This window comes from Botryllus schlosseri, chromosome 1, assembly GCF_051294905.1.
Source record: "Botryllus schlosseri isolate E-star chromosome 1, Bs_hap1, whole genome shotgun sequence".
Taxonomy (NCBI): domain Eukaryota; kingdom Metazoa; phylum Chordata; class Ascidiacea; order Stolidobranchia; family Styelidae; genus Botryllus; species Botryllus schlosseri.
This window is the reverse complement of record NC_137236.1, coordinates 38,473,038-38,499,908: the sequence shown is the minus strand read 5'-3', so window position 1 is coordinate 38,499,908 and position 26,871 is coordinate 38,473,038. Positions and strand designations below refer to the sequence as shown.

General features: G+C 39.8%; 3 protein-coding genes across 3 annotated transcripts in view; all 3 read left to right on the top strand.

Moving 5' to 3' along the window:
• Positions 1-26,871, top strand: part of LOC145436733 (uncharacterized) — a 246,599-nt gene that overhangs the window by 23,278 nt on the left and 196,450 nt on the right. The window lies entirely within an intron of this gene.
• The window catches only part of LOC145436675 (uncharacterized), a 339,318-nt gene that overhangs the window by 163,235 nt on the left and 149,212 nt on the right, over positions 1-26,871 (top strand). The window lies entirely within an intron of this gene.
• LOC145436627 (uncharacterized) lies at positions 751-19,493 on the top strand. Its single transcript, XM_080314001.1, has 5 exons — positions 751-997; positions 3,523-3,747; positions 9,509-9,748; positions 12,861-13,008; positions 16,174-19,493. The coding sequence occupies exons 1-5, from the start codon at positions 955-957 to the stop codon at positions 16,340-16,342; spliced, it is 825 nt and encodes a 274-aa protein (XP_080170127.1). The 5' UTR covers positions 751-954; the 3' UTR covers positions 16,343-19,493.

Sequence of the window (26,871 nt, the reverse complement as noted above, 5' to 3'; positions counted from 1 at the left end):
AATTACGTATAAGCAATCAGTTTCGAATAACTGATAAAATTACGCGTTGATTACTTTGAATACTTTGGCTTTCTACTTCCGCATGAAGTAGTTTTGACATGCTGTATTGAAATTCGCAACTTTTAATGGTAATTAAATAGAAGTATACGACGTTTGGTGGTGGTGGTGCGTATTTGCGAGGAGTAATGCTTAGCTGGTAAGGCTTGGTGTACCAGACACGTGACACTACTGCTTGAGTACAGTAAGCAGATGGGCTTCAAGTAGTCAACGTGGGTACTGAATTAAAAGCATAATTTGCGATTTAAAAGTAAGTAAGAAGCAGGTATTCTAGTCTGGAAAACTGAAAACTGTCAAGAAGAAGTAAAAGTGATCTAAAATTATAGCCAGTGGAGGAAGTAGACCGAGTAGGTAAAATTTACTTGAAGTATTTCGAAAAATATGAGTATTCGATAATGACCCCCTCTGTCCAAAAGTGATAACTTTTATTGCCTCTTTTACATATACGGAGGACCTGAATTCAAAACCACAGTTGAAAGTCACCATTTCCAATGACGATTCGCTCCTGTTTACAGCATGCCGATGTGCGATTGCTCAGAACCATATCAAAAGGAACACCTATGGATTGTCGCTCTCTTACCAATGCGGATGTCACGGAAATTGCATTCAATCTGTCATTGCGGCTGTGACTCAATGAGAGATTTATGAAAGCGTTAGTCATACGCAAGAAACAGACAAGTATTCACATCAGAAAAATCGGAAATGCGCAAGTTATATTGTGGTGTTGATATGTTGATGGCGTGCGAATGTCTGGCTCACGTACCAACGGAGCGAAATAACCTCGAGGATCATTGTGACTTTGGAAAAAAAACTTTGTATCGTATTAGTGTCGAAAATTTGCAATAATATAGGGCAGAATAATTGTTTGTTTGCATGCATGCATGAAAAAAACGAGGGATGCTTTTGAGTTGTGAATCCCCTTGGATGATAACACTGCTGGGTAAGTCCGTTCAGTTAATTTCAGTTTAGTACTAATAGCATAACTGAATCGTAGGCCTATATCCATATTGAAATAAACCGGAATACTGTCGGCTGACATTCAATGAAATCTCGAAAACCCACGCCGGTGACGTCATATTTGATGGTTCGAATGTTGATATACAATGTTCCTTCCAATTGTCTACAACTGTCTACCGAAATCATCCAGTTATATTTCAATATGAAGACACGATTCAATTGTATATTGAAGTTTGTTTGTTGGTTTGAGGTATTGGTGGTGTTTGTCGACTACTATTGTCATGGTCATTTCCACAAGGTCAATTTTCTTCATTTTTTATTCCGTAGCTGCCGACTTGTAGCACGGCCCACTTTTTGGCTTCTATAAAACAGCGCTAACACGGATGAGATAGCGAGATAGAGCCTAGATAAACTTCCCACACTTAGGTAGGGATTCCGGAGTCGGCGTCGGTCGGATTTAAACCGGTAACCCTTTGATGTTGCAGCTGTGGGTGTATTGAAGTTACGTACCTTCGAAGTTTGAATATATTTTCTGCCATTATCATAACTTCAAAACATCACAAGATTTTGATAGATGAAACGACAGGAAGGAACCGAAACTATAACAGTCTTTAAATCAGGCAGTATTCTTGTCCTATAGAACTGGGGTTCTAAAATTAAGGCTATGGGGACCGTGGGGGTCTGTGGACTATTTGTAAGTGTTCCGTAACAGGTCAATGTTGAAACTGTAACTTCAAACCATAACAATATATCGTCCTTATTTATAGAGATGTGCCCAGATTTTTCACTTGTGTCCATTAGTATGTTCAGCGGCGTGATGAATATGTATTCGGCATCAAACTTGTTCCGTTGAATTGCTAGCACAGTAACTAGTGACGAGTGCTGGCATTAATGATTGGTGACGCACTTCAAGAGTCAGATTTACGAATATATAAACGCAAATGGATATCTTAATCAATTGGCTATACACTAGTTATGTCATATCTAATCAGCATTCTTCAAAGGTTGGGTCTATGGAACAAAGCAATGCATATTCACAATTGATAGTGGTAAATGGTAAATACATTTGACCTAATAGGATTTTTGATGGTTATGTTTACATTTGTATCAGTAAGATAAAGTATCTGTTCTGTACAATGCAATCATTCTTTCACTGCACTGCGATTGTCAAATTGTAAAGCGGAGGTTCTTAAAGTATGATTCGCGATCCAAACATGTCTCGCGAAGGGTATAATTTTGGGTAGTGACGGCACAGGAGAGATCGTGAAATTTTTGCATCGAAAAAAAAAATCTTAGCGCTTGGCGTGATTTCACAGTGTTGGTACTATAGCCAATAAGCAAGACACGCAAAAAAGTCGTTACTACAGCATGGCTTGATCATGAAAATGTGCGACCCTTGAATGAGGCCATACACAATTCAGTTTGAAATCATGATAAGTCTCGCCCGACATTGGTTTCTGCGGAAAACGCCGTCGAAGACCGTTGGTATATTTTGGTGTAGGGGTGTATAATGAGCGGGCGCGGGAATATGAGACCAACCTCTTTGGCGCCGGAACGCATGAAGAAGTTTTGATTTACCTACGGCGTGGAAAAGTGCAGTGCCAAAAAGATCGAAGTCGATACTACCTTGGGCGAAATTGACCGTTGCTGGTTCGCCAAAACCTTCTCTGTCAATATGTCCGGTCGTCAAAATGGTCGGTACAGAATAGTCCCGTCCTTGCAATCAGAGTGGACAAGTAGCGCAGATGCGACCCAACGAGTGAATAATACATCCTAATTGGAAATCGCGTCCGCCAGACATGTTTCATACAGAGCAACTGTTGTCTGCGCGTTCCCTAGGTCATACATGCCCGTAAACGTAGCATACTAAGATTAGGAATGTATTCTTTCTGTTGTGTGCGGCTTGGGCAGCGAGATGCCATTGAAACACAGATTTCTGTTGCGGTCTCAAAAGTTCAAGAACCACTGCTGTTAGGCAACAATCGGTGAGGCAAATTAAACTGGCCGTTACCTTGCATTGTTTCACTGCGCTGTCGCTATGCGTAACAACGCCGAATTTGACATGCCCGAGAGATTCTGAGCGTTTGAATGCTCTGGCGTTATTAATATTTGAATTTTACAAACCAATGCGAGACTATTATTCAATTTACACCAGGTATAATAAATTCTGAGTTGTGTACGAAAAATTAGGTTATCAAAGGCTCGCATGACTCGCATGTGTGTTCTCCGTTATCTCCTCTCACTTTTCCAATACACTTGCGAGCATTAACTATACAAATTGCGTAATAGCGGCTGTGTATATGGTACAAATTAATCATTCATGAGCACCGGTAGGCAAATTCCAATGACGACTATTGAAGATGTTCAAAATGTTCATTTCGCTATACTGACGACAGTTGAGTCATTGTCTTACTGGCCTCCCTTAATCGCAAGTGACTGTTGGTAACTGTACTTTGATTACTCCTTATTATTATCAAATCGTCCGAATTGAGTTATTTTCACTTTCAGTCTTATTTGCATGTCGATCAGCGGACGGCGAATGCCATGATCCGACACTCGATGGCAGAAAAGGCTCCATCATCTACCAATTTTCGGAAGTCGAAAAATGTCACTACAGTATCCACGAGGCCAAGGATAAGTATAACGTGCTCGTTATTGAGCTTAAACGTGTTCGCTTGACTGTGACTTCACCGGAAGGCCGGAAGACGATTGGTGGCATTCTAACCCTTCCTGGTAAGTTGAAGTGGAGCAGAAGAGCCGGAAGCACTACTTAACTAAGTGATTATGTTTATGTTGTATGATTAGTTTCTCTTTTTCTGCACAGCTTTTCCGCAGAACTATGCAGACAGAATCTTTGGATGCTGTAAGGTGGATTTGGGATGTATTTGCATCACATTGACGAGTCGAGTTGTCTTAACAACTTGGCCCCACAGACTATACCCCACTAATTGAGTATATATGTTTTTGAAAACTGACTCTCTTTGTAATAGTGTGATTGGGATAATGCACTGGTACCAGACATGGGGTGATTACTTCATGAATGTAATCGATTGCGATTACGATTACTTCCGAATGACGCGAGTACGATTACGATTACGATTACAGCAAAATCAGCAAGTAGTCGATTACGATTACGGTTACATTGGAAAAGTAATCACGATTACTCACGATAACATTTATTTTGAATCTTAGAGATTATATTGGAAGACAATATATGGATTGCGCTGAAAAGGCCTAATGAGATGACAAACTTCCTTGAAAAAGATGCGTCATTTGCTTGTTACGTCATAATGTAAATATTGCCCATTTTTATAATGGACGATTAATCGCACCCAGCGATTTGCATTCTTGCCAGGTCCATGACTGCCGTACCCCAAATTTCCCAATAGGGTGGGGAGCGAGCTCGAAAGGGACTGAAAAGTATTTCGTAAACCAACATAAATTATTTTCGAGAGATTTAATTAACTTGAAAATTGTGTTTTTTCAAGTTGTAAAATTATGCCATATTTAAGTAATGCTTTCGAAAAAACATGTTGTATGAGCCTACGGACAATTGCCGCTCGATTTAGCCGACATACATCGATATAGGTGGGTTGGAACCCCTCAAAACAGTCGGTTCAACAGTTATATTAAAGATATTTCGTCGAAGAAGCTATATTTACCCTATATTTTCAATTGTCAATGTCAATTCACATTCGTGACGTCATTGCTTAAAAAAGAAACAATAAAAAACATGTTTTAAACAATGGCCGTCTTTTAAACATGTTTGCTTTAAATTGATTTTTGTTTTAAAAGCAGCCCTAATTTATAGTAATAGGGATTTAGGTTCCAATCAATAACGTGCCACGACACACCAAAGACATATGCAGTTTCGACCAACACGCGACTTCACGAAGTGTGCTACTAAAGAAAGACCTTGGCCCAAACCTAGGGTATGTGCCCATTGTCAATCGCCGCGCTGGGTGGGCGTGACTAATAGTCTGGTCCTTCCAATCTGAGCCCACAATGCAAATGCCACTCCTGGGCACCCACAGAGCATTAAAGACATGACAATTTGTGTGTGCGTCTAACGAAAGTCTGCTTTTAGTCTGCTACGTTTTGGATACAACAATATCTTTTGATTATATAGCAGACCGAATGCCATGAATTAACAACATACACCAAATTAATTATAACAAGATACCAGACGTACATCTGACCATCGGAGGCAGAGAGAGGATTAAAAATTAATAATAATATAATGCAATTACCAATGTTATTGACTGCATTCAGTCTTCAACTTGAAAATATCACCCTATGGGGGCCAAAGACCAACGTTTGGACTGGGAGACGAATTGCTGTTTTGGTTCTGATTCTAGCTATATTCCACGCTAACATGATATATAAGCCAAGCATGGCTATGACGGCAGGTCCCCATGTTGAGTAAAGGATAGTGAAATAACGATTGGCGCCCGTTTCAAGTAGAGTCATATGAGAATAAGATGAAGAGAACATACAACTCTGCCTTCAACTTAATACAGATAATGTACTGCAAGCGGCCGTTACGAAAAACGGCGAAAACGGCTCGGTTATGATATTAAACAGTAGCTGTTGATGTTTAATGCTTCGTTTTATTTGACGAGTACAAAATTTCAAATCTTTGTCCGGTGTAGGCCTACATACGTACTACATGGGCCTACTGCTCGCCAATCAGTAACGGTCAGACTGCGTCTAACTAAGCATAACCAAACATCAATACACAAGTTACTATTTTAAACTAGGCAAGTGGTGATTAATTATCCTGCTGCAATGTACTGTATGGCGTGTGGAACGTGTTGATAAGCTGATAAACAGCACGGCGGGTGTTCTTACCATCACACTAATGTACGTACATCGAATATCTATTTACTGTGGATACTTGTTACGCAATGACTAGTAGGGCTGGGCACAATGATTCGAGTACTCGAATCTGAATCGAGTAATAATTTTAATGATTCGAGTCGAGTAGTAAAATACGATTTTTTCGAGTACTGAAATTATACGCTCCTCGCCACTGAAAGTTAATTTATCAACGATAATTATAGTTTCGATATCAATTTTCACTGTTGAAGCCTTGAAACCTATATTGGCCGCATCGTAGCATACGAAACATATAGTACAAAGCTACGAACGTTACATGAAATAACATATTTCCGAAGGCATGATCATCCGCAACATTGTCACCAAGTGCCATGAAATCGATATGGACGAAAATATTAGGGATGGTGTGAACCTCTGAAAGGTTCGGGTTCGTGTGAACGCGAACCTTCTTGAAAGGTTCTGTGTGAACGCGAACGTGAACCTCGTGACGTCATATTGCTAATTCCAACCCTATCTTTCAATGAAGTGATAGCCTATATTAATGTACACGATACCTAGCGAAGACTCGGGCCACATAATGTCGCATTGCTGTAGTAGGCTACATATTGGCGTTTCAAACGTCGCTAAATGTATCAACCGCGGTTATCAAAGGATATAATAATCTCATAAAATCAATACATTCCGTCGCTTTGCCAACAATTTCGACGAGGACTTACCATGAAATATAAGCTTACGCCTCAATGGTCTTAGCCAGACCGGACAATGTGTTCGGAGTCTGAGTATTGCTACATTGATGTTGAGCAGAGTGTAAGACGGGTTTCTATACTCGCTACTGATACCATAAACAACAAGTTATATAGCAGTAGCCAGCACCTTAATCGAACGAATTTGGTTTTAATGATACAGTAAAGATATGAAGTCAAGATTGATCCCGTACGCCCGCTCGATATTTGCATCAGAAAACGATATCAATGTCATTGATCGGTTGAATAAGCATCATTCGCTGACTACGTATATCGCTCGTGATGTTGTGTGATTGCGGATCAAGCTCACAGCGGAGAGTCACTAAATATTCAAAACGGAAAGCTGAATATTTCGAGAAATTTTTGGTAACAAAAAACAAGTAAAACTTTTAAGGTTGTCACGGTGCATGCTCGTTTAGTGTTGATTTTTTATGCTGCAAGCGCCATGCATAGAGTGACCCGCAGTTGAAATGCAATAAACTTGAACCAAAGATCTTATAATGAAGTGCAAATTACAATTTACCAAAAAGGTTCACAGTGCAGAACCTACCAAGGTTCTGTTGTGAACACGAACCTCTAAATTTCCGAGGTTCACACATAGAACACGAACGTGAACCTCACGTTCACACCATCCCTAGAAAATATGCCAAAGCAACCTTAATGTGATGGATATCAGGAATTATATTCTTTGTGGTCGCATAACAGGTACATATTTGAACTTTGACATAATACATTGTGTTGTGACGTCATAATGAGTGATACTCGATTACTCGACTCGACTCGAAGCATTTTACGTGATTCAGAATCGAATCACTCAGGTACTCGATTTTGCCCAGCCCTAATGACTAGCAAAGCTAATAGGCTACTTCTGACGTAATAATGAGCAATGCCATTTGAAAATAAGACGTTTGTGCTATCACGTAACTGGTATAACATCTCTTCCTTGTTCACGGATATTCAGTTTATTTCATAGTCCTTGTACAAATAAAAAGTAATCGTTCTTTCACAAAAAAATCGATTAGATATGGGAAGTAGTCGATTACGATTACGATTACTTCGGAATTTTTTCGAATGTAATCGATTGCGATTACGATTACTTGAAGATGCTGTAATCGTCGTAATCGATTACGATTACTAATCGCGATTACCCCATGTCCGACTGGTACTATACTTACTCAATTGGGAACGCTTTGAAAGTACCTTCACTTATACTTCGAGACTTTTTAGGAGAAAAAAACCTGTTCCAAGTTTGAATTATGTATAGTGAATGTAGAATTGGTATATTCTTAAATCACTTTTATGAGTGACGATTTCATAAGAACTGGAGCAAACAGTTACTCAGTAACGATTGCACTCTATCATCAGGTCATCCGTGTCATAGCAAGGATGTTTTTCCAACATATCACTGCTCACAAGATTCGGAGTCCGAAACATAAAATATATGCGGAAACTAGAAATAGCCATGTTCATGTATCAGCTCCACTGTGGTTACTGCCCCGACAATTTCAATGACTTCTTTACCTCGGTATCAAAAGTGCTTAAACAACACACGCGCGTCCACGTCGTCCAACAGTTACAGTGGTTCCCAGCCTTTTTCGTCTTGTGGACCCCGTTTGCGATATTTGAGCTAAAAGTCATCCATATTAGAAGAAGTCGTACGGTCACCAAAACGGTGGTTTTTAATGCACAACCATATGTTCACTGAGCAATAGGCTATATGCCCACACTATGTCGAATGCGGGCTACTTCCGTATATATTATTTATTGCTAGGTGTACTGTTATTTAGACAGTAACTGGATCAGAAGAAATCAGGTCGTCACTGTCCGTTGTGGAAACATTGCGTGGTCGGGTCGCTGCTGACGAAAAATAAATCATCGCGTTCGTTCGCGATGGCCTTGAGTTGAATATACAAATTTTATATGTTTATCATGTTAGCTCATGTGTTGGCTTGAAAAGGTAGAAATTTCCACCGACGGCCTGAACTCAGCATGACTTTTTCTTCTTAGCAGCAATTTGGTCGAGAGGCTGTCGCGGGCCCAACGAAATCGCCTCGTGAGCATCACTTTATCAGGGGGTGGAATTTTCACAGAAAGCATCTAAACATACATCGAGCTAAAATTACGCCAAAAGAAACATACAATTGTAAAGAACTAGTTTCATACTTAACAGTTCTACAATAGCATAAGAACTATCATATGGTCGACGTAAAAGACCATCATTATATCAAATATGCAGGGTCTGCAGTGGAACAGTACCATCCGACAGTCGTCGAGCATGTCCACATTCATGTCGAACAATTTCGCTGAATAAATACTAGCTAGCCCTCAAGTTTACCGGACCACGACATGACATGTCGATCTCGCCTTCCGGTTCGTGCCCCCTCTTTTTATCGCCTGCCGTTTAATATTATCTTCTTCTACTTTTCATTCAGTGTACGTGCCTCTTTTTACATCGCCTAGGCCAGGTTGGTGTTTGATTTTGAAGACTACTCCAAGTCGTTTCGGCACCATCCCATCTTTTCATTGTATATCGCAGTCTTGTGGTGCATTGAAATGATGAAATTGTTAACATGAAATTGAATCGAAATTAATTATACTTCTCGAAACAAATTACTTCAGTACTTTTTAGCGGTTTCTTTTCTGCACCGGAGAAACGTACTTTGACACGACTTGGAAGTCACGTACTACGTTAAGCACGCCCGTGAAAATACACTGGGTACTATGCTTTTTGTGTTCATATTTATTTAGATAAATTTCACTTTTAGAAAAGATCATGTGATTGTATTGCATATAATAATAATCGTGATATAGTCAGCTCTTACATTCGACGTGGATTTTCCGTTTGATCTACATTCCACATTCTACATTCTACACAGTCACAGTATCAACACTGCAATATTTCCATTCCACAGAGATAGGTGGCGTGGTAAACGCAGGGGACACACACTGCTTCGTGTACATGAAGGCGAACTGCAACGCATCGGCGACAAGGTTGAAGATACATGCGTATGTGCCGACTTGCGCAAAGTCTTTTCTTCTCACCGAAATGGACGAACTGCCCGCCAACAGATCGATATCAATTAATTCTTTTCTAGAGGGGTCGAAGAGAGTTACGCTGATCTACAAGTATGGGATCTGTGTTAAAAATCAAGGTGAGATAGATACTGTTTGAATTGAACCCATTCAAGGAAACCAGTTAGCTGACACCTTCGAGTCACAAAATCATATCGAGTCATTGCTAGGGCTTTACACAATGAATGGATTGCTCAAATCTGAATTGAATTCTACTTATTCCAGTTGAATAAACGGAAATGATACTCTCCATTCCAAGTTCCAAGTTGATTCATCCACCACAAATATAGTTCCGATACTATTTTCCACTGTAGAAGCCTTGAAACCTCGAATAGTCGTATCACAGAGTACAAAACCATGGTACAGAGCTACAAATTACATTTATGTGGTGTACAAGTTGCATTATATTGTTTGTAGTAGCATAAATGGTAGCTTACATACTTGAAATTTCCACAGATGTCATACTCTCGCAGTGAGAGATACTCGAACACTAAACTCGACTAGAAACCTAATATATATTCAATATTGAATCATCCAGGTACACAAGCCAAGGAAAAATCCGAGCTAGGTCGAATTTTCAGAGTATGATGCAAGATGATTGATTTAGGCAACAGAATGCGTCGCTATTTATTCTGAATCGAGTAACTAATATACACCGTCTAGAACAGTAGTTCTCAACCTTTTTGTCTTCGCGGGCCCCTTTTGTACCGTGACGGACCCCGTGGACCCCCTCACGTTTTAGTTCGAATTTAGCTCAATTATCGTGCAACCGTCATATGTCTTGCGCGAATATCAACTCTAGGCTAGTGATAAACAGCAACAAAATGACCGTTCTTGAAGACAATATCATAGGCTACTATATTCAGAAATATGGATAGACTTTCATTAGTTCGAAGGGACTTCTGCAGCTGTAATTCCTATTTCTTGAAATATGTGGTCGTGTTTTGAAAATTCACGCGTTCGATTTGATATGAACGAGTGCCGAAAATCCATTTCCACAAAGGTAGCTGGCGGCGGACGTAATATTAACGCCTGACGCTTCCGACGACACCTTTGAGCACGATCGCAACATATATGGCACCAAAATGGAGAAACAGATTTTTCAATGAAGTTATCACTTCCAGACTAGTCATTTCTATGTAGCAGCTCATCTTCAAGATATTCTGGAATAATGGCTATGTATATCACAGGAGAAAATGGATTGCGTGCTGAGGTTTTAATCCCTTTTTTGAGACAGACTAGAAAAAAAAAACAATTTTTAACAAACCTTAACAACACATCTTTAAATAACAATATGTTTGTATCAGTAGGCTATTGGCAACTTGGAAAAGGAAATGAGTTTACAGCAGAGGTGTGTCAAACATACGGCCCGCCAGACGATTCTATCCAGCCCGCGAAGCCATTCTGAGTAGATTGAAAAATGCTTGTATTATCCAGCACATTTGTCATAAATGTTGATTTGTTTGGAAGAAAATACCTCCGTTAAATATTCCCCCCTAAGACAGGAAATGTCGAGTCTGTTCGTAGGCCACATTATAATCACCAGACTACGGTGTTTTGGTTTCAAACTTGTTACCACTATAGGAATAAATCAGTCACATTGACACTCATCTTCGAAAAGGCAAAAAGTGCTCATTGCTGAGTTGAGTTTTGTGGAATATTGTGCAAAAAAGTAGTTATTCACACAAGCGAAAACGACATTGCTGGACCGTTATATGAAGTTTACGTGGATGATGTATATCTACACAAATAATATAATTCAAATATCAGTGCATGGTCGCGGTGCTGTATCATTTCCGACTCAAAAGGTCCCCAGGATCTAGAGAAACTTGAATCGTGATTTAATAAGAATACAACAAATTCAAACGTCCGCGTTTACAGTTTAATCTCTTGTATTACTCACAACGCATACACACGGCTAACGCCAGTTTACGACTTAAAAGGGATCATAGAAATAAGTGCAATCGTCATTACTGCCACTGTTTTAGCAGCGGTTCATAAGTGTATTCAACCAGCCAATCATCACCGTCAATTCCATTGCTCGCGACTAAAGAGGTGTTGCTACACTGTAGAATAAAAACCCCATGATCAGTGATACAATTGCAATATACTATTATCTATATATGCTTGGTAATAAAGTGTTCAAGTCAAAAGCAAATCGTGCGGCCCGCGAGCATTTGGAAGGTCTGAATCCGGCCGGCGAAGTAATTTGAGTTTGACACCCCTGGTTTACACAACAGGATATTTAATCTCATACGGCCATTCTGTTGATGTGCCTTCTGAAGCATTAGCAGCTTGAAGCGAAACTGCTTCGTGATTTCCCTAATTTAAAAAAAGTTGAAAATTGGTTTTCAATCATTTTGCAAATTTAGAGGTCTCCCGGACCCCCTGAAAATGCTTCGCGGACCCCCGGTTGAGAACCACTGGACTAGAATATGATTGCATAAAGGTCTTGTATCTCTACGATAGTTGGTGACTGGTCAGCCGAAGATATTCGGGTAGGCATTCGCATCAATATAATATGTATTTGCATATTGAAGTTATGTACGTCCAAGAGTCCCTTCATAAACCTGCGTGTTCATCTTTTATTCCGTAGAAAATACTATGTGTCGGATTACCGCAAAGCAAAACCCCAAGATGGTGCCCGAGAGTCTAAATCGATGAATGTTGGCGAAGTTGACAGGTTTCAATTAAGTTTTCAACCGATGTCCCGCCTTTTGAATCAGATATCATTCTCACAAGAACGAGAAATACAAATGTCTTTCCAACAAGATTTGCTAGTTTCGCTTGTAGCATTTTCAAGGAAATTATAAAATAAATTATAATTAAAATTAGAAGACAGAGACATTTTTAAATTAGATTCGAATTTCGCCATTTCGCTCTAATTAGTCTAATTGAAAGATTAGAATTATCTAGTCCGTGTCTGCATTCTATGGTTGGTCAAATAAAACGGAAACGATAACTGTACATAGGGGCATGTCGTCGGCGTGGTTCTTCGTATCACGACTGTGTCGAGCCCCTTTCGCACTTATCTAACAGATACAGCTTATTATGCTTTCTCATAGCATACACAGCCCTCCGCATATACACACACATGCTATACCAGTTATTGCACTGTATTCAACACATCGGAATATATTCCTGTATCAAATTATTCTGCGTTGAGGATAATGTATTTTAACATTCGCGCAGGATCAGTACCCCCGACTTCCCGGAGCAAAAAATCTTCCAAACGCGTAAAAACACCCGAGTCCCGAAATGTCTCGTACCCCGTGGCGGTCTCGTTGCTCGCATTAATTCTGGCCGGATGCCTGGGAGTCATATTCCGGATGCAAATGAAGTGAGTAAGGCCAATTGCGTTCCTTGACTATTTACGTAATTTGCTTTCCGCGTACGTAGGCCACCAAATTCTGATGTCCTTGACGAGTTGACGTATGCCTATTGCTGTAACTGTTTGCATGTACGCCCATGCATTGCATTACCTTTTTTTTTATTTTTATCTTTTGTACATTTTTACCTTGTAAACATCGATGTCGGTTTGTTTCAAGAGGTGATCCGATTAGTCAGCGTTCATTACGGTTACCATTATTTGAGATCCAGAAAGGGGACACTTTTAAAAAAACTCTGCAAGCTACGGCACCGGAAGACAACTGGTGGTTTTGAAAACTTTTCGACCCATATTACTGTGCTGGCTAAAAAAAGTCATCACTTTGACTCGACTCCCGTTTTACCCGATTTTTTTACGAAACTCAGACATTCGCTATACACAATTTAATACTTTTTTGAGAAAAATGGGTCAAATTTCCAGAAAAAAGAGAACATTTAGACGTCCTCCGAGGACACTTTCAATTTATTGAAAAAATAGAAAAAATACTCAAGAGAACGTATGGTACCGCTTGCGTTCATACTCGAGTCGTGATTACGACGTAATTTACTACTCAATTACAAGACGGAGTAGCAATTACGAGAAATATGAAATCTACTTCACACAGACCTAGAAAAAAGCATAGAAAGTTTGATTAGCACTCGCCTAAGTATCTTCAAAAAGTAAATTTGCTCGATACGTCGAACACGTTTAAGAGATATTTGGAGGGGACCACCTTCAAAATGACAAGATATATCTTCGCGACTATTGCAAAATCCTACTGAGACAGGTGCGATAGAGCGAGAACATGAGGATATTTCACCCAGTTTTGATACGATTTCACTCGTACAAGTGATGCAAGCGTCTCCCCAAACTACATACTACAAATCAAGATACTAAGTGTAATGCAGGGGTGGCCAACCTGGACAGTGGAAGGAATTTTGTGTGGTCGTCGACTCGTAATTTAATTAGTATGTGTTGGCGTCCGTCGACATGCAGATTGGATTTGCGAATGGCCCCCCGGATTCAAATTAATCTTGAATTTTCTACGCACTACGATTCAATGCTATAATCCATTTTAATATGATGGTGCCCTTTGCAATCTCAGCCCACAATAAAGATGCGAAGAGCAGAGGAAAATGATGCGCCTCATATGGAAATACCAACTTGGTATCGTGTGCTCCTCTCGAAATAAATGTGTTTCTTGTACGTTTGGGCGATTCCTATATCTCTTCCCTATACCGACAATCCTAATGGGAGGTCAAGAAATAACAGCATGCAACAGAGTGACTAATAACAATGGACCCACCCGCAGATCCATCATCATTTATAACTTGCCCTAAATTTTAGAAAGCACTGCCTCCATCCACTCTTCAGGGGCATCTGATCACATGGGCTGAGAAAAGATGAATATTTGATATGAACATGTGAGCCTACTAATATTAATGACAAAATTCATTTGTGAATCAGAAAATGTTTTACGCGCGACTGAAACGAACGCCACAATCTATTCTTAACATGACCACTCGCGATTTCGGTGCGTACAGCCTACGCAGGTATGAAAAAGCAGATTCGTCCGGAGTTCACCGTAAATGGATGATATGGACACTTTAGCATGGATATTTGGCGTCCAGTTAGTTCAATACGGCTATGTCCTGAAATACGGCCGTATGCTACATAAGTAATCGAAATGAGGTCATGAATAGCAAACAGGTTTTCCACCCCCGGAGTTACGTGTGAGTTCTTCGCCTACAAACTGTTACGTAAACATGGAAGTGGGGTTTACACTATAATCACAGCGACTTGAGTATGTATGTACGAGTAGACAAACCCACTTGAGTGGTCGGAAAATGTAGAAGTAATTCCGTACTGACCAACTTTTTCATTTCTACTCTGAGTTTTTTTTTCAATTTTGATAATGCGTCGTTTGCCATGTTTCGAGTAAACTCAAATGTTATCCACACGCTTCTAACTATGTATCGCAAACCTAAATCAAACACAAAGTGAATGACAATATGCAGTTTTGTGAAATACTTACCTGTTCACTGCTAGCAATTTCAGAATTTCTAATCGGCATGTTCCACCAAAATCGAATCCTCTTCTAAAAGTGCAACTGCGAAATCTTTTCATATTATCGCAAGGTGTCGCTCAAGAGCTTTTACCGCGAACAATTTTGTGTCAGACTACTTCCGAGAGACGAGATTTTGCGATTTTATATTGGTGTGTTGGTTTCCAACTCAAACGTAGACGATATCGCCCCCAAGCGGGCTATTTTGAGAAACAATGCGGTGAAATACCAACGGGAGCGACTGGGGCGATAGGGGACGAAAATGTCAGCGAGATATATTTCATTAACACGGCCGAATATGAACTTGGAGACGGTTTTTGGTGCACCTGTAGATTCTACTCAATAAATATAAAAACGCCCACAATATTAATTGATCCCGATCTGACAAAACAACTTCGTCTACGGCAGTGGTTCTCAACCTTCTTTTGGTTTCATGGTGCATTTATGAAGCTATATTATATAATATATATTCATCGCTATATTATATAATATATATTCATCGCCCCCACCCCCTCCATATTTCGAATCCTGGAGAGAGGACATGGGGAATTTATCCGGCTAACTTTGATCGATGGCAATTGACTAAAAACAAAAAAGGTGAACTTTTCGCGGCGATCCCAGTAGCTGAGGATAGTTTTTGGCACGTTGACCTTTTATAGTCAACCTTCGCGGCAGTTTCAGAATAGCCCGTTTTTCACGCGAATTTTGTGCCGACATCCGGTTGCCCGATAATTAAATATATCTGACCGAACCTTCTAATATTTTCGCCCCCCCCCCCCCTATCACTTCCTCCGTACGTTTTCGACCCTGATTGCACCTTTGTTTCTTTCGTCCCAAGTTTCTTAAAATAGCCCATTAAGGAGGGGGTGACGATATAGCCGATAGTATCATAACATATCATACAGATGGAAAACGTGAGGTTGAAAGTAATATCCAAAACCCTTGGTATGAATCATAGGTTATGGATTGCATAAATAATCTAGGATAGTGCGGTGTCAGGTTATATTTCTAGAACAATACCCTGTGCTACATATCTTGATGAATGCTTTCGGTACTGATCGTTTATCTTACAGTTACAAAAAGCTGTCGGCCGCGTTTGTGGCACACCACGTCGCTGTCGCGAGCCCGTCGACACGCTCACCGGAGCCAGATATCTATCCGGACACCGCACAAGCCGCATCGCACAGCGAGACCACACGATTCGAAGATAAACCTCCCGTGTACGCGTCCATTCATAGATAGGCATAATGTCATTGCTCATTTGGGCACAGCAGACCGTCACGACTGACAGATTTGCGACATTACATTGCATGGGTTGCTAAATCACTATTAAACTCGCCCACGCCCATATGGACTTGCATACGGCCAAATTAGCTCATAAAGTGTATTGTAAGTTGTTATTAGTGTTGTCTGAGTAACGAGAGTACTTCCGGAGGCGGCCATTGATCAAGTACTATAGTACCAAGTACGATGTTCTTTTCTGGATTACTCGAGTAGGTTGTGCACTACTTTCTCAGTTTTAAATCAAAATTAGTTACACCTTTAATTTTAATTTATTTAATCAAAAAATAGATTTGATGTATGGCTGCATCACTTCCACGTGTAAAATCGTCATAACATCTGAGCGAAATATCCACTGAATTCAATGGTGGCCACAGGCCAGTATATCGAAGTACAGTTTTTTCACAGTAACCCACGTAGCCTTCGCCTTTTAACTACTCGGAATTTGAAATCTTCGAAATAGTTTTGTAATAAGGGTGAGTCGCCTCTTTGAGCGAAGTTATCAGAAAAGTCCTGGGAAATAGCTTCTATATATACCTATATTTACTTTGAAAAAGTGCCCTCATTTGTGTAGTGACATTGGATTTTGAATTAGTCGCTAACATGCACTTTGCTAGGAAGTAGCAATCTCCCAATGACTGCTAAAATTATGCGACTCTTCCACCAGTTTGACATGACTTGTAAATCGGTGCTTGTACTTGCACCTCAGTAGAAAGTTTCGATGTTTCTTCGACATTTAGACTACTTGAGCACCAGCCTTGACCTGGACACCTCTGTATTTCTTGAAGTAGGGCAAAGTATTAGGAGCAAGGTAAAGTGAATTATCAATTCGCATTATTCATTGCAATAGTCATTCAACTGTCCAACCTCTAGTCCAGGGGTTCTCAACGTGGGGGGCGCGAGAAATTGACCACGTCTGTATGAATTCTGACTAAGAATGTGCTTCACAATCATTCTGAGAAGACGATTGTTAAAGATGAAACTTATTTCATATTCAAGAAATCTCGCCAAATTCTAACTCCAGCAGTCGCGCTCAACGGAGTATAGGCTGATTTCAGCTTCATTTGAGCAAATTTTTGATATTCTTTGAAAATTTGGAGCAATTCCCACAAGTTTGGGGAAATTTGTCAGAAATGTTAAAGACTCAACAACTGGAATGCGGATTCAAACTGGGCATAAGACATACCATATCTATACTATTAGATCAGCGAAGGGCAACCTGTTGCTGTAGATGGGAATTTGTGCGACCGTCGACACCTAATTCAATTAGTCTGTGTTGGCATCCGTGGACATGCAAATTGAAATTACGAATTCAGTCACTTTTTGAGAGATTTTAATTAATCTTGAAATTTTCTTCACACTCCGCGCAATTCAGCATACCTTGATTTTTCGATTTTAATATAGTAGCGCCCTTCTCACTCTGAGCCGGAATCGTGTGTTCCTCACGAAAGAAATTTGTTTATGGTACATTTGAACGATTGTAATATATTTCCACTACCGATACAATCGACAATCCTGATCGGGGGTCAAGGAATAACAGCATGCAACCAAGTGACTAATAACATTTGGCCCACCCGAAGATGCATTATCATTTATAACTTGCCCTAAATTTTCAAAAGCACTCCCTCAATGAACCCTACCGGTGTATCTGATCACATGGGCTAAAAGATGATAAATATTTGATAATAATATGTGATACTGCTACTATTAATTACGGAATTCATTCGTGAATCTGAAAAATTTTCGCGCTCGACGCGACAACAAACAATCCCAGCATCTATTCATAACATTGCGACTCGCGATTTCAGTACGTACAAAAGGCTTTTGTTAAAAGTATAATAGTCCGGACTCCGGAGTTCACCGGCAATGGATCTGGATCTGGACAGATTAGGTATTTCGCGTCAAGTTAGTTCATTACGGCTATGCCCTGGAATGCGGCTTTGGGCTACATAAGTAATCGAAATGGGCCGTGCTTAGCAAAAAGGTTGCCTACCTCTGTATTAGATGATGTGCTCTTTTAGACATGACGAAAAGTGTAGGGGGGAGGGTCAGGGGGCGCAATATTTTCGACCATCCCCAAGGGGGGCGCATGTCCAAAAAGATTGAGAATCGCTGCTCTAGTGAGTTACGAATTTGTGAATGTATCGCGGTTTCGATAAGACGTAAACGAACCGTTGATCTGTTATTTATTGATCGGGGCTGGGTTTGATATGGCGTAATAGGTTTTGATTACAAATGAATGAATACGAGAGTATGTATGGTGAAATTTTACGTTGCTGGAACTTTACTGCTACATTGAAGTTGCAGATCTTTATCTCGTCGTCACATAATGCCCAGTATAACGGGAAAACATGATCCGAATGATCCAAAACACTTTTACGACCTCATTCCGCGTAATTCTTTGTCTAAACTTGCTTCAAAGTAATTTTGAGGCCACACGCAGAAGTGCAGGACGCAGAGATATTATAAATATAGGAAGTTATCACCGCTACATCTGATCGGCGCTATTTTTGAACGATAATCCTCGTTCGATATCAATAACGTACTTCGACACTTTGCGACACATTTGTTCCGCATTTTTGTGCGTTGTACCCAGGACCGCACGATTAAAAAACGAATCAGAGATCTTTGCATGATCCATTATTTATTGGACGAATTCATGAATAGTTTGTGTCGGTGGGTACATTTATTTATGTCTGACATTTAATGACTGTTGGAAATCCATGTCATTGTACATAATAATTGAATTTGGTTACCAGATACCTCCGTTACAGAAGTTCATGACCCGATTGCCAGTCACGATAAGTACATATAAGCTGTGTATTACACCCGCAAATGCGCCACTCCATAAAATTCAATACAGGTGTGATTTGATGTACAGGTGCTGATGTGATATTTAGCGGAGAGTAGCGGCACGCGTGAAACGCGTATCTCGTGTTGCGTACTCCCCGGGTGTGTTGGCGTAAATGATATCTGATGTTGGTGTCACGATGTAGCTGATAAGACACACGAATGCAGCACTATATATGTTGTATGGTTTTATTCTGTGATCTTATCTGTATCGGAAACATTCTCCTTCACAGTTATCCAAGAAAAGAGCTTAAAAGCTGAATACTTGTCATTTCATTCCTTGGCTGTATTGACGGGGTGGTCAGCCACGAAGTGCTAGCATGTTCTACGAGTGTCCGAGTGGATTTCGCCATTTTACTACTCACCCAAGTGGTTGTATTCGAGACTAGTTCCACTTCTACTCCGCAGTTCTTTGGGCTAACCTACATTATTTATACTCTTTGGATATTATAAAGTAAAAAGTAGCTTTTTTATATGCCTGTTTCACAGTTATGAGTGAAATCCTCACGACAACTGGGGAAAATAGCCCCTGTCTCACGAATACGGAGTATATGTTTTACAATTGCACTCGCACCTATCTTTATAGTTTCATTAGTTTCATTATGGTCGCTGTGCAGAAGCACCCTCCAATTTCAAATGTTTATACGTCCAATTAACTGCTCCGAATTTGCGACCCATCCACCTACTCTATACTTTTAAAAACTGCATAACAGAGTATTTTTCAGATCATCATACTTATATTCTACTCCTAATTGGTGTGGTTTGTCTTGGAAATTGCTACTTCTTATTGTAGTTCAGCGGAGATTTAAGACGTCACTTATACTTCCACTCGAATAGTACCGCGGATTACTTTGAACACCTCTGTCATATATTATTCTTAGCACCAGAGTATATAGCCGGTAAATGGTGCAGCTATTTAAGAACAGCCCGATATGCACTATCATAAATGTTTGCTGGAACAATTCAACTATAGAAATTAAACATGGAACGGCAACGACCGATTTTGCAGCTTCGTTCCGCTTCGCCGAGGCTGGAGTGGAGAATTGTTTTGCGTAAGCGACTGTAGAATTTCTGGCAATCCAAAAGCTATCTCTCCGAGCGCAGAAATTATTGAATCTGGTCTTGATCGAAAGCTACTATTGCACCGATTCCGAAAATATAAATTAAAATAATGATCAGGCACTGATCCACCTAGAATCCGCCCTCCAAGTCTGAAATATCGACATTGTTCGAACAATCGCAGAGTTGCAACGGGTCATTGTTATGGCCATTGTGTTGCGGTGACACGATTGTTCTGAACAATGCCGATATTTCAGAATTGGAGGGCGTATTCTAGGTGGATTAGTGCCCGATTATATTTTAATTTATGATTTTTGGAATCGGTGCAACAGTAGCTTTCGATCAAGACCAGATTCAGTAATTTCTGCGCTCGGGAAAATAGATTTTGGATTGCCAGAAATCCTACAGTCGCTTACGCAAAACAATTCTCCACTCCAGCCTCAGCGAAGCGGAACGAAGCTGCAAAATAGGTCGTTGCCGTTCCATGTTTAATTTCTATAATTCAACCAACTGGTAACAAAATCCCGGAAAGTACCCAGATTTTAATATCTGGGCTGGATTTTATAGTCCAGTAAAGGCTGACTCGATAGATCACGTCACATTATTACGTTACCACGATTAAAGGCTGTCATTTATTTCAACAGCTCATAATTGAGGCAAGTCTCATTGACTTGATAAGCCACAAAATAGATTTCGCCAGTAGTGAATGTCACGTGTATACTCGGAATCAGTGTTGACTGGTTCAAGGTTACTGCCTTTGGTTGTGGTTTGTGCTAGAAAGAAACACGCACTCGACTTGTTTTCGTTTTGACTCTGAAAATGGAATCTTGGAAAATTTTCCGAGTTCCAAATTCATAGTTCCATTGCTTCCGCAATAGCTCCCAAGTAAAATGAAGTGTTTGTCTTCGATACCGGGTTGAATGCGAGTGTACTCACAAATGTTATTTTTGTTTTTGTCATGCAACCTAATTATTATCCGTTCCCGATTATGCATTCTAGTATACGACAATGCTTTTCCGCAGTATTGCAAAGTGGAGGTAAGTGTCATGACCTCAAAATGAGTTCAAGTTCACTTTTGCTGTGTAATTGTTGATTCCTGAATTGTTAGCTTCCTAAATTTAGATGTTGAAAGTTGAAACTGAGGCAACTGCATTGTCCTATCATTTAAGATAGTTTATTGAAAACCAGAGGCTATGAGTAACCTGTACCTGTTCGGTATTCATTATAGTAGGTCTTCACTAATTGTACTACCATACATAATTGGATATGTTTTAAAACAACTTCTTCTACCAAGCACTTTTTTTGGTATTACGACCTAATTTTTTCACGTTGGCTTACTTGAAATAGACAGTCGTCTGGAATAGGTTTTGGTCATTTCTATGATTGAAATTTCCATAACAACTGAGTGATATAGCTATTGCATGACGTCAACTGAATATGCCTTTGAGGATCGCAACTATTTGAAGTGATATAAGCTATTTTAGTTTACTCGCGAAAATGCACAATGCAATTTCTGAAGCAGCCATTTCCCATTACCCATTAAAGTAGGCTACAAAATCTACTTTTGTAAGATATTCGACATCGCGTAATTTTTTGCCATCTCAATATCTATATAGGCCTACTGCATAAGTGAACACGTAGAAGAAATGTCGATTTTGCATGCACATCGCTTTGCTACGATACTAAATATTCAGACGAGTAAGGTCGACGGCTCACAGACGGATTTATAGCAACATTGGTAAATGTAGGGCGATTTCGCATGCGTGTGATCTCTGTTGAATGACCACTGGCCAGCATGCGTAATGGATTAAAGCGCGCCGCCGCTATTTATAAAAGTTACTCATTGTATGGCTCATAACCGCGGCCTGACTGATGCAGGACTCCTTTCACGTGGACCATACTTACATGAAAATTCAGAAGAAGCGATACATAATGTGCCAGCGCATCACTAATTTAGACGGGAATCGAGAGAGGATGGTGGATTGCGGACGGACGACCGACGTCATCTCTCTCGGATACGGAAAAGGAGAGAACGATGCCATCGAGCCCTGATTTGGGGTTTGCGTTCTGCAAGCAAACTATCAAGCTAAAACCATATCAGCACAGTTTGCAAGTCTTATATCCTCGCTTATTCGGAGTACTTTGGGCTGGATGCCGTAATCAGATATCGCTATCTGCTTAGTGTGGTATTGTAGCGCAGCCAGGAAATTATCTAGTCAAGATCTACATATCACTCACTTTAATTGCTGTTCTCCAAAGCCTTGAGACAAAACAATCACCAGACATGGCCGAAGTGGTCGGTGTTGCTACTCCACTTGAAGTGAAAAGAACAACGTAAAGTTTTTTCCAATTACAGGTATAAATAGTGATTCCCAAGGAATCTCAAAAACTTCGTCAAATGAGGCTAGAATATGAAGGGTCTCGCTATGGCCAACTAAAAACATGGTCTCGCAAATACTCTAATAAGTAGTTTCAAAGTGATGCAAACTTACGCTAAAACTATTTCCACTTAAAATTCCAAATTGATCAACTAGAAATGAAAATAATGATGTAGAAACGCAACCAAGGGAGTATGTGTAGAAGGTATATGCAAAATCTTTTGAGTACTCTGAAAGAGTAGAAATGCTTAGTTATTGACCATCTGCGTAATTTATATTCGGCACATATGACGGTGCTATATTGCACAATCGAAAACGATGCATCCGCAGAACCACAAGAATTCTACTTCCGCTGCGTATTTACAGATAAACAGTATCGCGAAATTAGAAGAACTATAATTACCAAGACATTACGTGGAATTACCCAGCGCATAGCACTGCCTTCAAGAAAATAAAACAAGATGATATAACGCAGTTCTCTTTAACCGGGTGCATCATACACCACACATTTTGCAAGAATTTTCAGAGGGTGCACGACTTCTGTGTGGTGATCTACAAGTAATAGGACTCAATGCAACTTGTGCACTGGCTACATGTTGGTATACTGGGCTGGAAGTGATGACATTATTTTTAGTAATCATCTCCCCGTATATACATGGTAATTTTGGTCAATGTTAGACATTACTCCTTCACTGGGGTTTATAACTTCTGTGCTAACGTTAAAGGGGTATGCTATCCTGCAAAACGTAGAAGAGCACTGATCTAAGGTATGGTAACAGTTTTGAAGGTCCGGATTCGCTTCTCAAGACAGCATCTATTTTACTTTACCAACAGTCTTGCAAGGCGTGCAAATCTCACCATAAACTGCGTTACGAACTCCTGCCACGTGACATTATTTGGATATTGAAGTTTTTTGGGTGTCGCGACGGCACTGTCTCGAGGACGTTGACTTCCACAACGCATTAACCCGTGACATGAATTACATGCAAGTTATCGCCGCTTGTGACGCAATTCGAGAGAAACACAATATTTCCATGGTTATATAGGCGTCACGACCATGTGAGAATTTCCAGGTACTTAAAAAAAAACAGTAAACCGCAGAGATGTGTATCGTTGAAATTGATTATAAAGTAAACTTTATACGTAAACATGTATCAACTTCCTGCAGGTAGTATGTCCAAAAAGACTGAGAAGTGATTGCATCGCGATAAGTATCTGCGTGGTTTGGCGCACATACTTTGTCCAACAACTGTACCCCACACAGCAGATTGATTAGCACTTTCTCATCGCCACTCTCGCTAGGAGTTAATCAAAGTAGCCATAATTGCTACTGAGGTAGACGTACACACGTATAGTAACGTAAATATCACCTCAATTACAAGTAGAAATAGCAATTTTGTCGGCTACTCAAGCAAGTAACTTCATAAATCTAATACGTTGGATTGGGCGCATACTTTTAGCAGGTAATCAAGGTTATCTACTTTATAAATTGCGAGATGTGTCTTGTGACTACCGCAAAATGACTGATGACACTACATATAACTGGAATCTTCGACCCTCTTCTCAATTACGGTGATACACGGGCTATATCACGCTGTTCCTATGACACAATTTCACTAATACAATTGATGCGCACTTAGTCCAGACTACTCGCCCATTTCATAAAAATCCAACTACTAAAAAGTACGTAGGTTTGCCAAAAAATTAGAAGTAGTATATACATCATGTAATCACGTGATACCTAATTGAGTACACCGGAAAATTATTCGTTTCTGAAGAAAAGAGCCTGCGACTGGGTCTCGCAGTAGATAAGATTCATTATCCAATGAAGGGGCCCGTTGTGGCATGGAATGCATTGCATCCTAGCGGAAACACCATAAAATCAAAACAACAAAATTAGGGTTTAGATGTTATGTAATATCATGGAGTATTTACCAGGTACCGACCTTTTATGTGCTGTAGCTTTCTATTATAGTTATTGCGGTAGGACGTTCATGGTTATTATGGCAAACTTTCGCCTAGATAAGTACCACACTGGCATCCCGAACTCATGACCTTGATATGGACGGATTTACAATTGCATAATAGGCTAGATTATTATTGAAGTAAATCCAATTAAATTCGGTGGTTACTCGTACCGAGTAATCGTTAGCAACTATTAAAGAATGGACGTTGTACATCAACAACCAAGAATGAGTTGTTGTCAATGAATGAATGAATGAAAGAATGAATGAACTGCTGTCAATCGCAAGTAATTATTTTAAAGTTTCATGGGACAAAAGTCGTTTGAAAACATTCCTTAGGTATAACAAACGCTGCTACCAATAAAGATACACAAATACGCTAGTTCTAAGAAACTTTCGTTATATAACGACGTTGCGAGTATTTTGCGCATGATTCACGGACGCATAGGTGTTCGCAATTCACCAAAATGTATTACGGAAATAAAGGGTACGTTCTCCGGTCGTTTAATAATAAATCTCCTGGAACTCTAGAGTAATACGCGCTTTTCTGGGCGATATCGAAAGCTCCATGTATAGAGAATGTTTACAAAAGATTGAGAGGGAATTGGGAATTATCATTAACACAGTTATATATAGAAAAGCAAACAACGGTTTCACGTGCCGTTGGTACCAAGTGGTGAGACAGACGTGGTGGATTCTTTTAGCAGTGCAGCCTTACTGCTCTATCGGTTATTTTTGGTGTATTCCTCTCACGAAACGACCACGACTTACGCTGTCAGCCCCTAAAACCGCATTGCAATATATTTTGATAAAACATGGGACTCTGTAATTCTAGTCAAACATAGCTGGACTGTGCTCATTTTGTGAGAAGTCATACCAGTTGTTCAGAACGGCATCCGCTAGTGGCTGTGAAGAATAAAAGTCATGAAAAGACAGCGATTTTCATTTCGAAAATTTATTGGGCCTCGAATCCGATGTTTATGTATTCAGCATGATGTCAATAGCTTCTGAATAATATATTCATATTGAAATAAAGCATTTGCCATTAGTAATCGTCAACAACTATAGTAAGAGAATCGAGAAGACCATTGTATATAAACAATCGTATCACCAAATTTAACGTCAACAGCATGAAAATTCAAATAATCAAGGCGAGCAGATAGCGTAAGGGCGGTGCGCTATTTTTAGAATATACCTTGAATATTATATTGACCTTAAGCCATATGTTAGCCTCGATTATTAAAATTTTCATGCGGGTGACATCACATTTGACACAGTGTTTGATCTACCATGTTCTTTTGAATTCTCTAGTAGCTGTTTACGATCACCCATGTCGAGTGCCTTGTAATCTTTTCAATGTGAATATATTATTCAGGAGCTAGTTACATCATGATAGATACAAATATATCACAGACCAGGCCTAATACATTCGCACCTATTGGAGTGTCTTCACTCGAAAATTATTCTTTGCCAGAGTGAGCGGCTATGCGCAACCGGCTGTTCAGAACAAGTCGGTACCTACAAAAATGTTTCGATCAGTGAATGTGTAAGGAGGTTCACCCAACAAATATAAAGGAAATTGTCACCAATACAAAATCTTCACAAACGATGCAGGTAGGGTTGCATTTAAAACAAAAATCAATTTAAAGCAAACATATTTAAAACAAGGCCCTTGTTTAAATCTTGTTTTTTATTGTTTTTGTTAGCTTGATTTAAATCTTTTCAAGCCATGACGTAACGAATTTTCAATTGTGACGTCATGGTTGATTGACATTGACAATTGTAAAAATAGAGTAAATATAGCTTTCGAACGCACTATAGCTGTTAAACCGATTTGATTATTTTGAGGGTTCCAGCCATCCGATGTCGTATACGGCGGTTCAATGGGTGCTAATTGTCCGTAGGCTCATACAACATGTTTGTTTGGAAACTATTTACACAATTATGGCATAATTTTACAAGTTGGAAAAAACAACAATTTTTTTTAGAAGGCCTTTGTATAAAAACATGTTTTAAACAAAGTTTTTCAAGCAACCATTTGTTTTAAATGCAACCCTAGGTGCAGGTAAATCTCAAAATTGTACAAATCTAGATTACCTCAATGGCATAATTCTCTATATACCAACCCATTAGTTTGTGCCAACAGAAGAGACTTGTGAATAATCTAAATATAGTACATTTAGTTCAAGCCATCTCTTCGCCTCGATAATCCATGCCGTTGACGTCAGACTTGACGATA

What these genes read in the sequence shown, in the direction of transcription:
- LOC145436627 (XM_080314001.1), top strand. Translation starts at nt 955, where the DNA reads ATGCTTTTGAGTTGTGAATCCCCTTGGATGATAACACTGCTGG. An exon ending in GATCTGTGTTAAAAATCAAG is followed by an intron (nt 9,749 to 12,860) that starts GTGAGATAGATA and finishes ACATTCGCGCAG; the next exon opens with GATCAGTACCCCCGACTTCC. An exon ending in ATATTCCGGATGCAAATGAA is followed by an intron (nt 13,009 to 16,173) that starts GTGAGTAAGGCC and finishes TTTATCTTACAG; the next exon opens with TTACAAAAAGCTGTCGGCCG.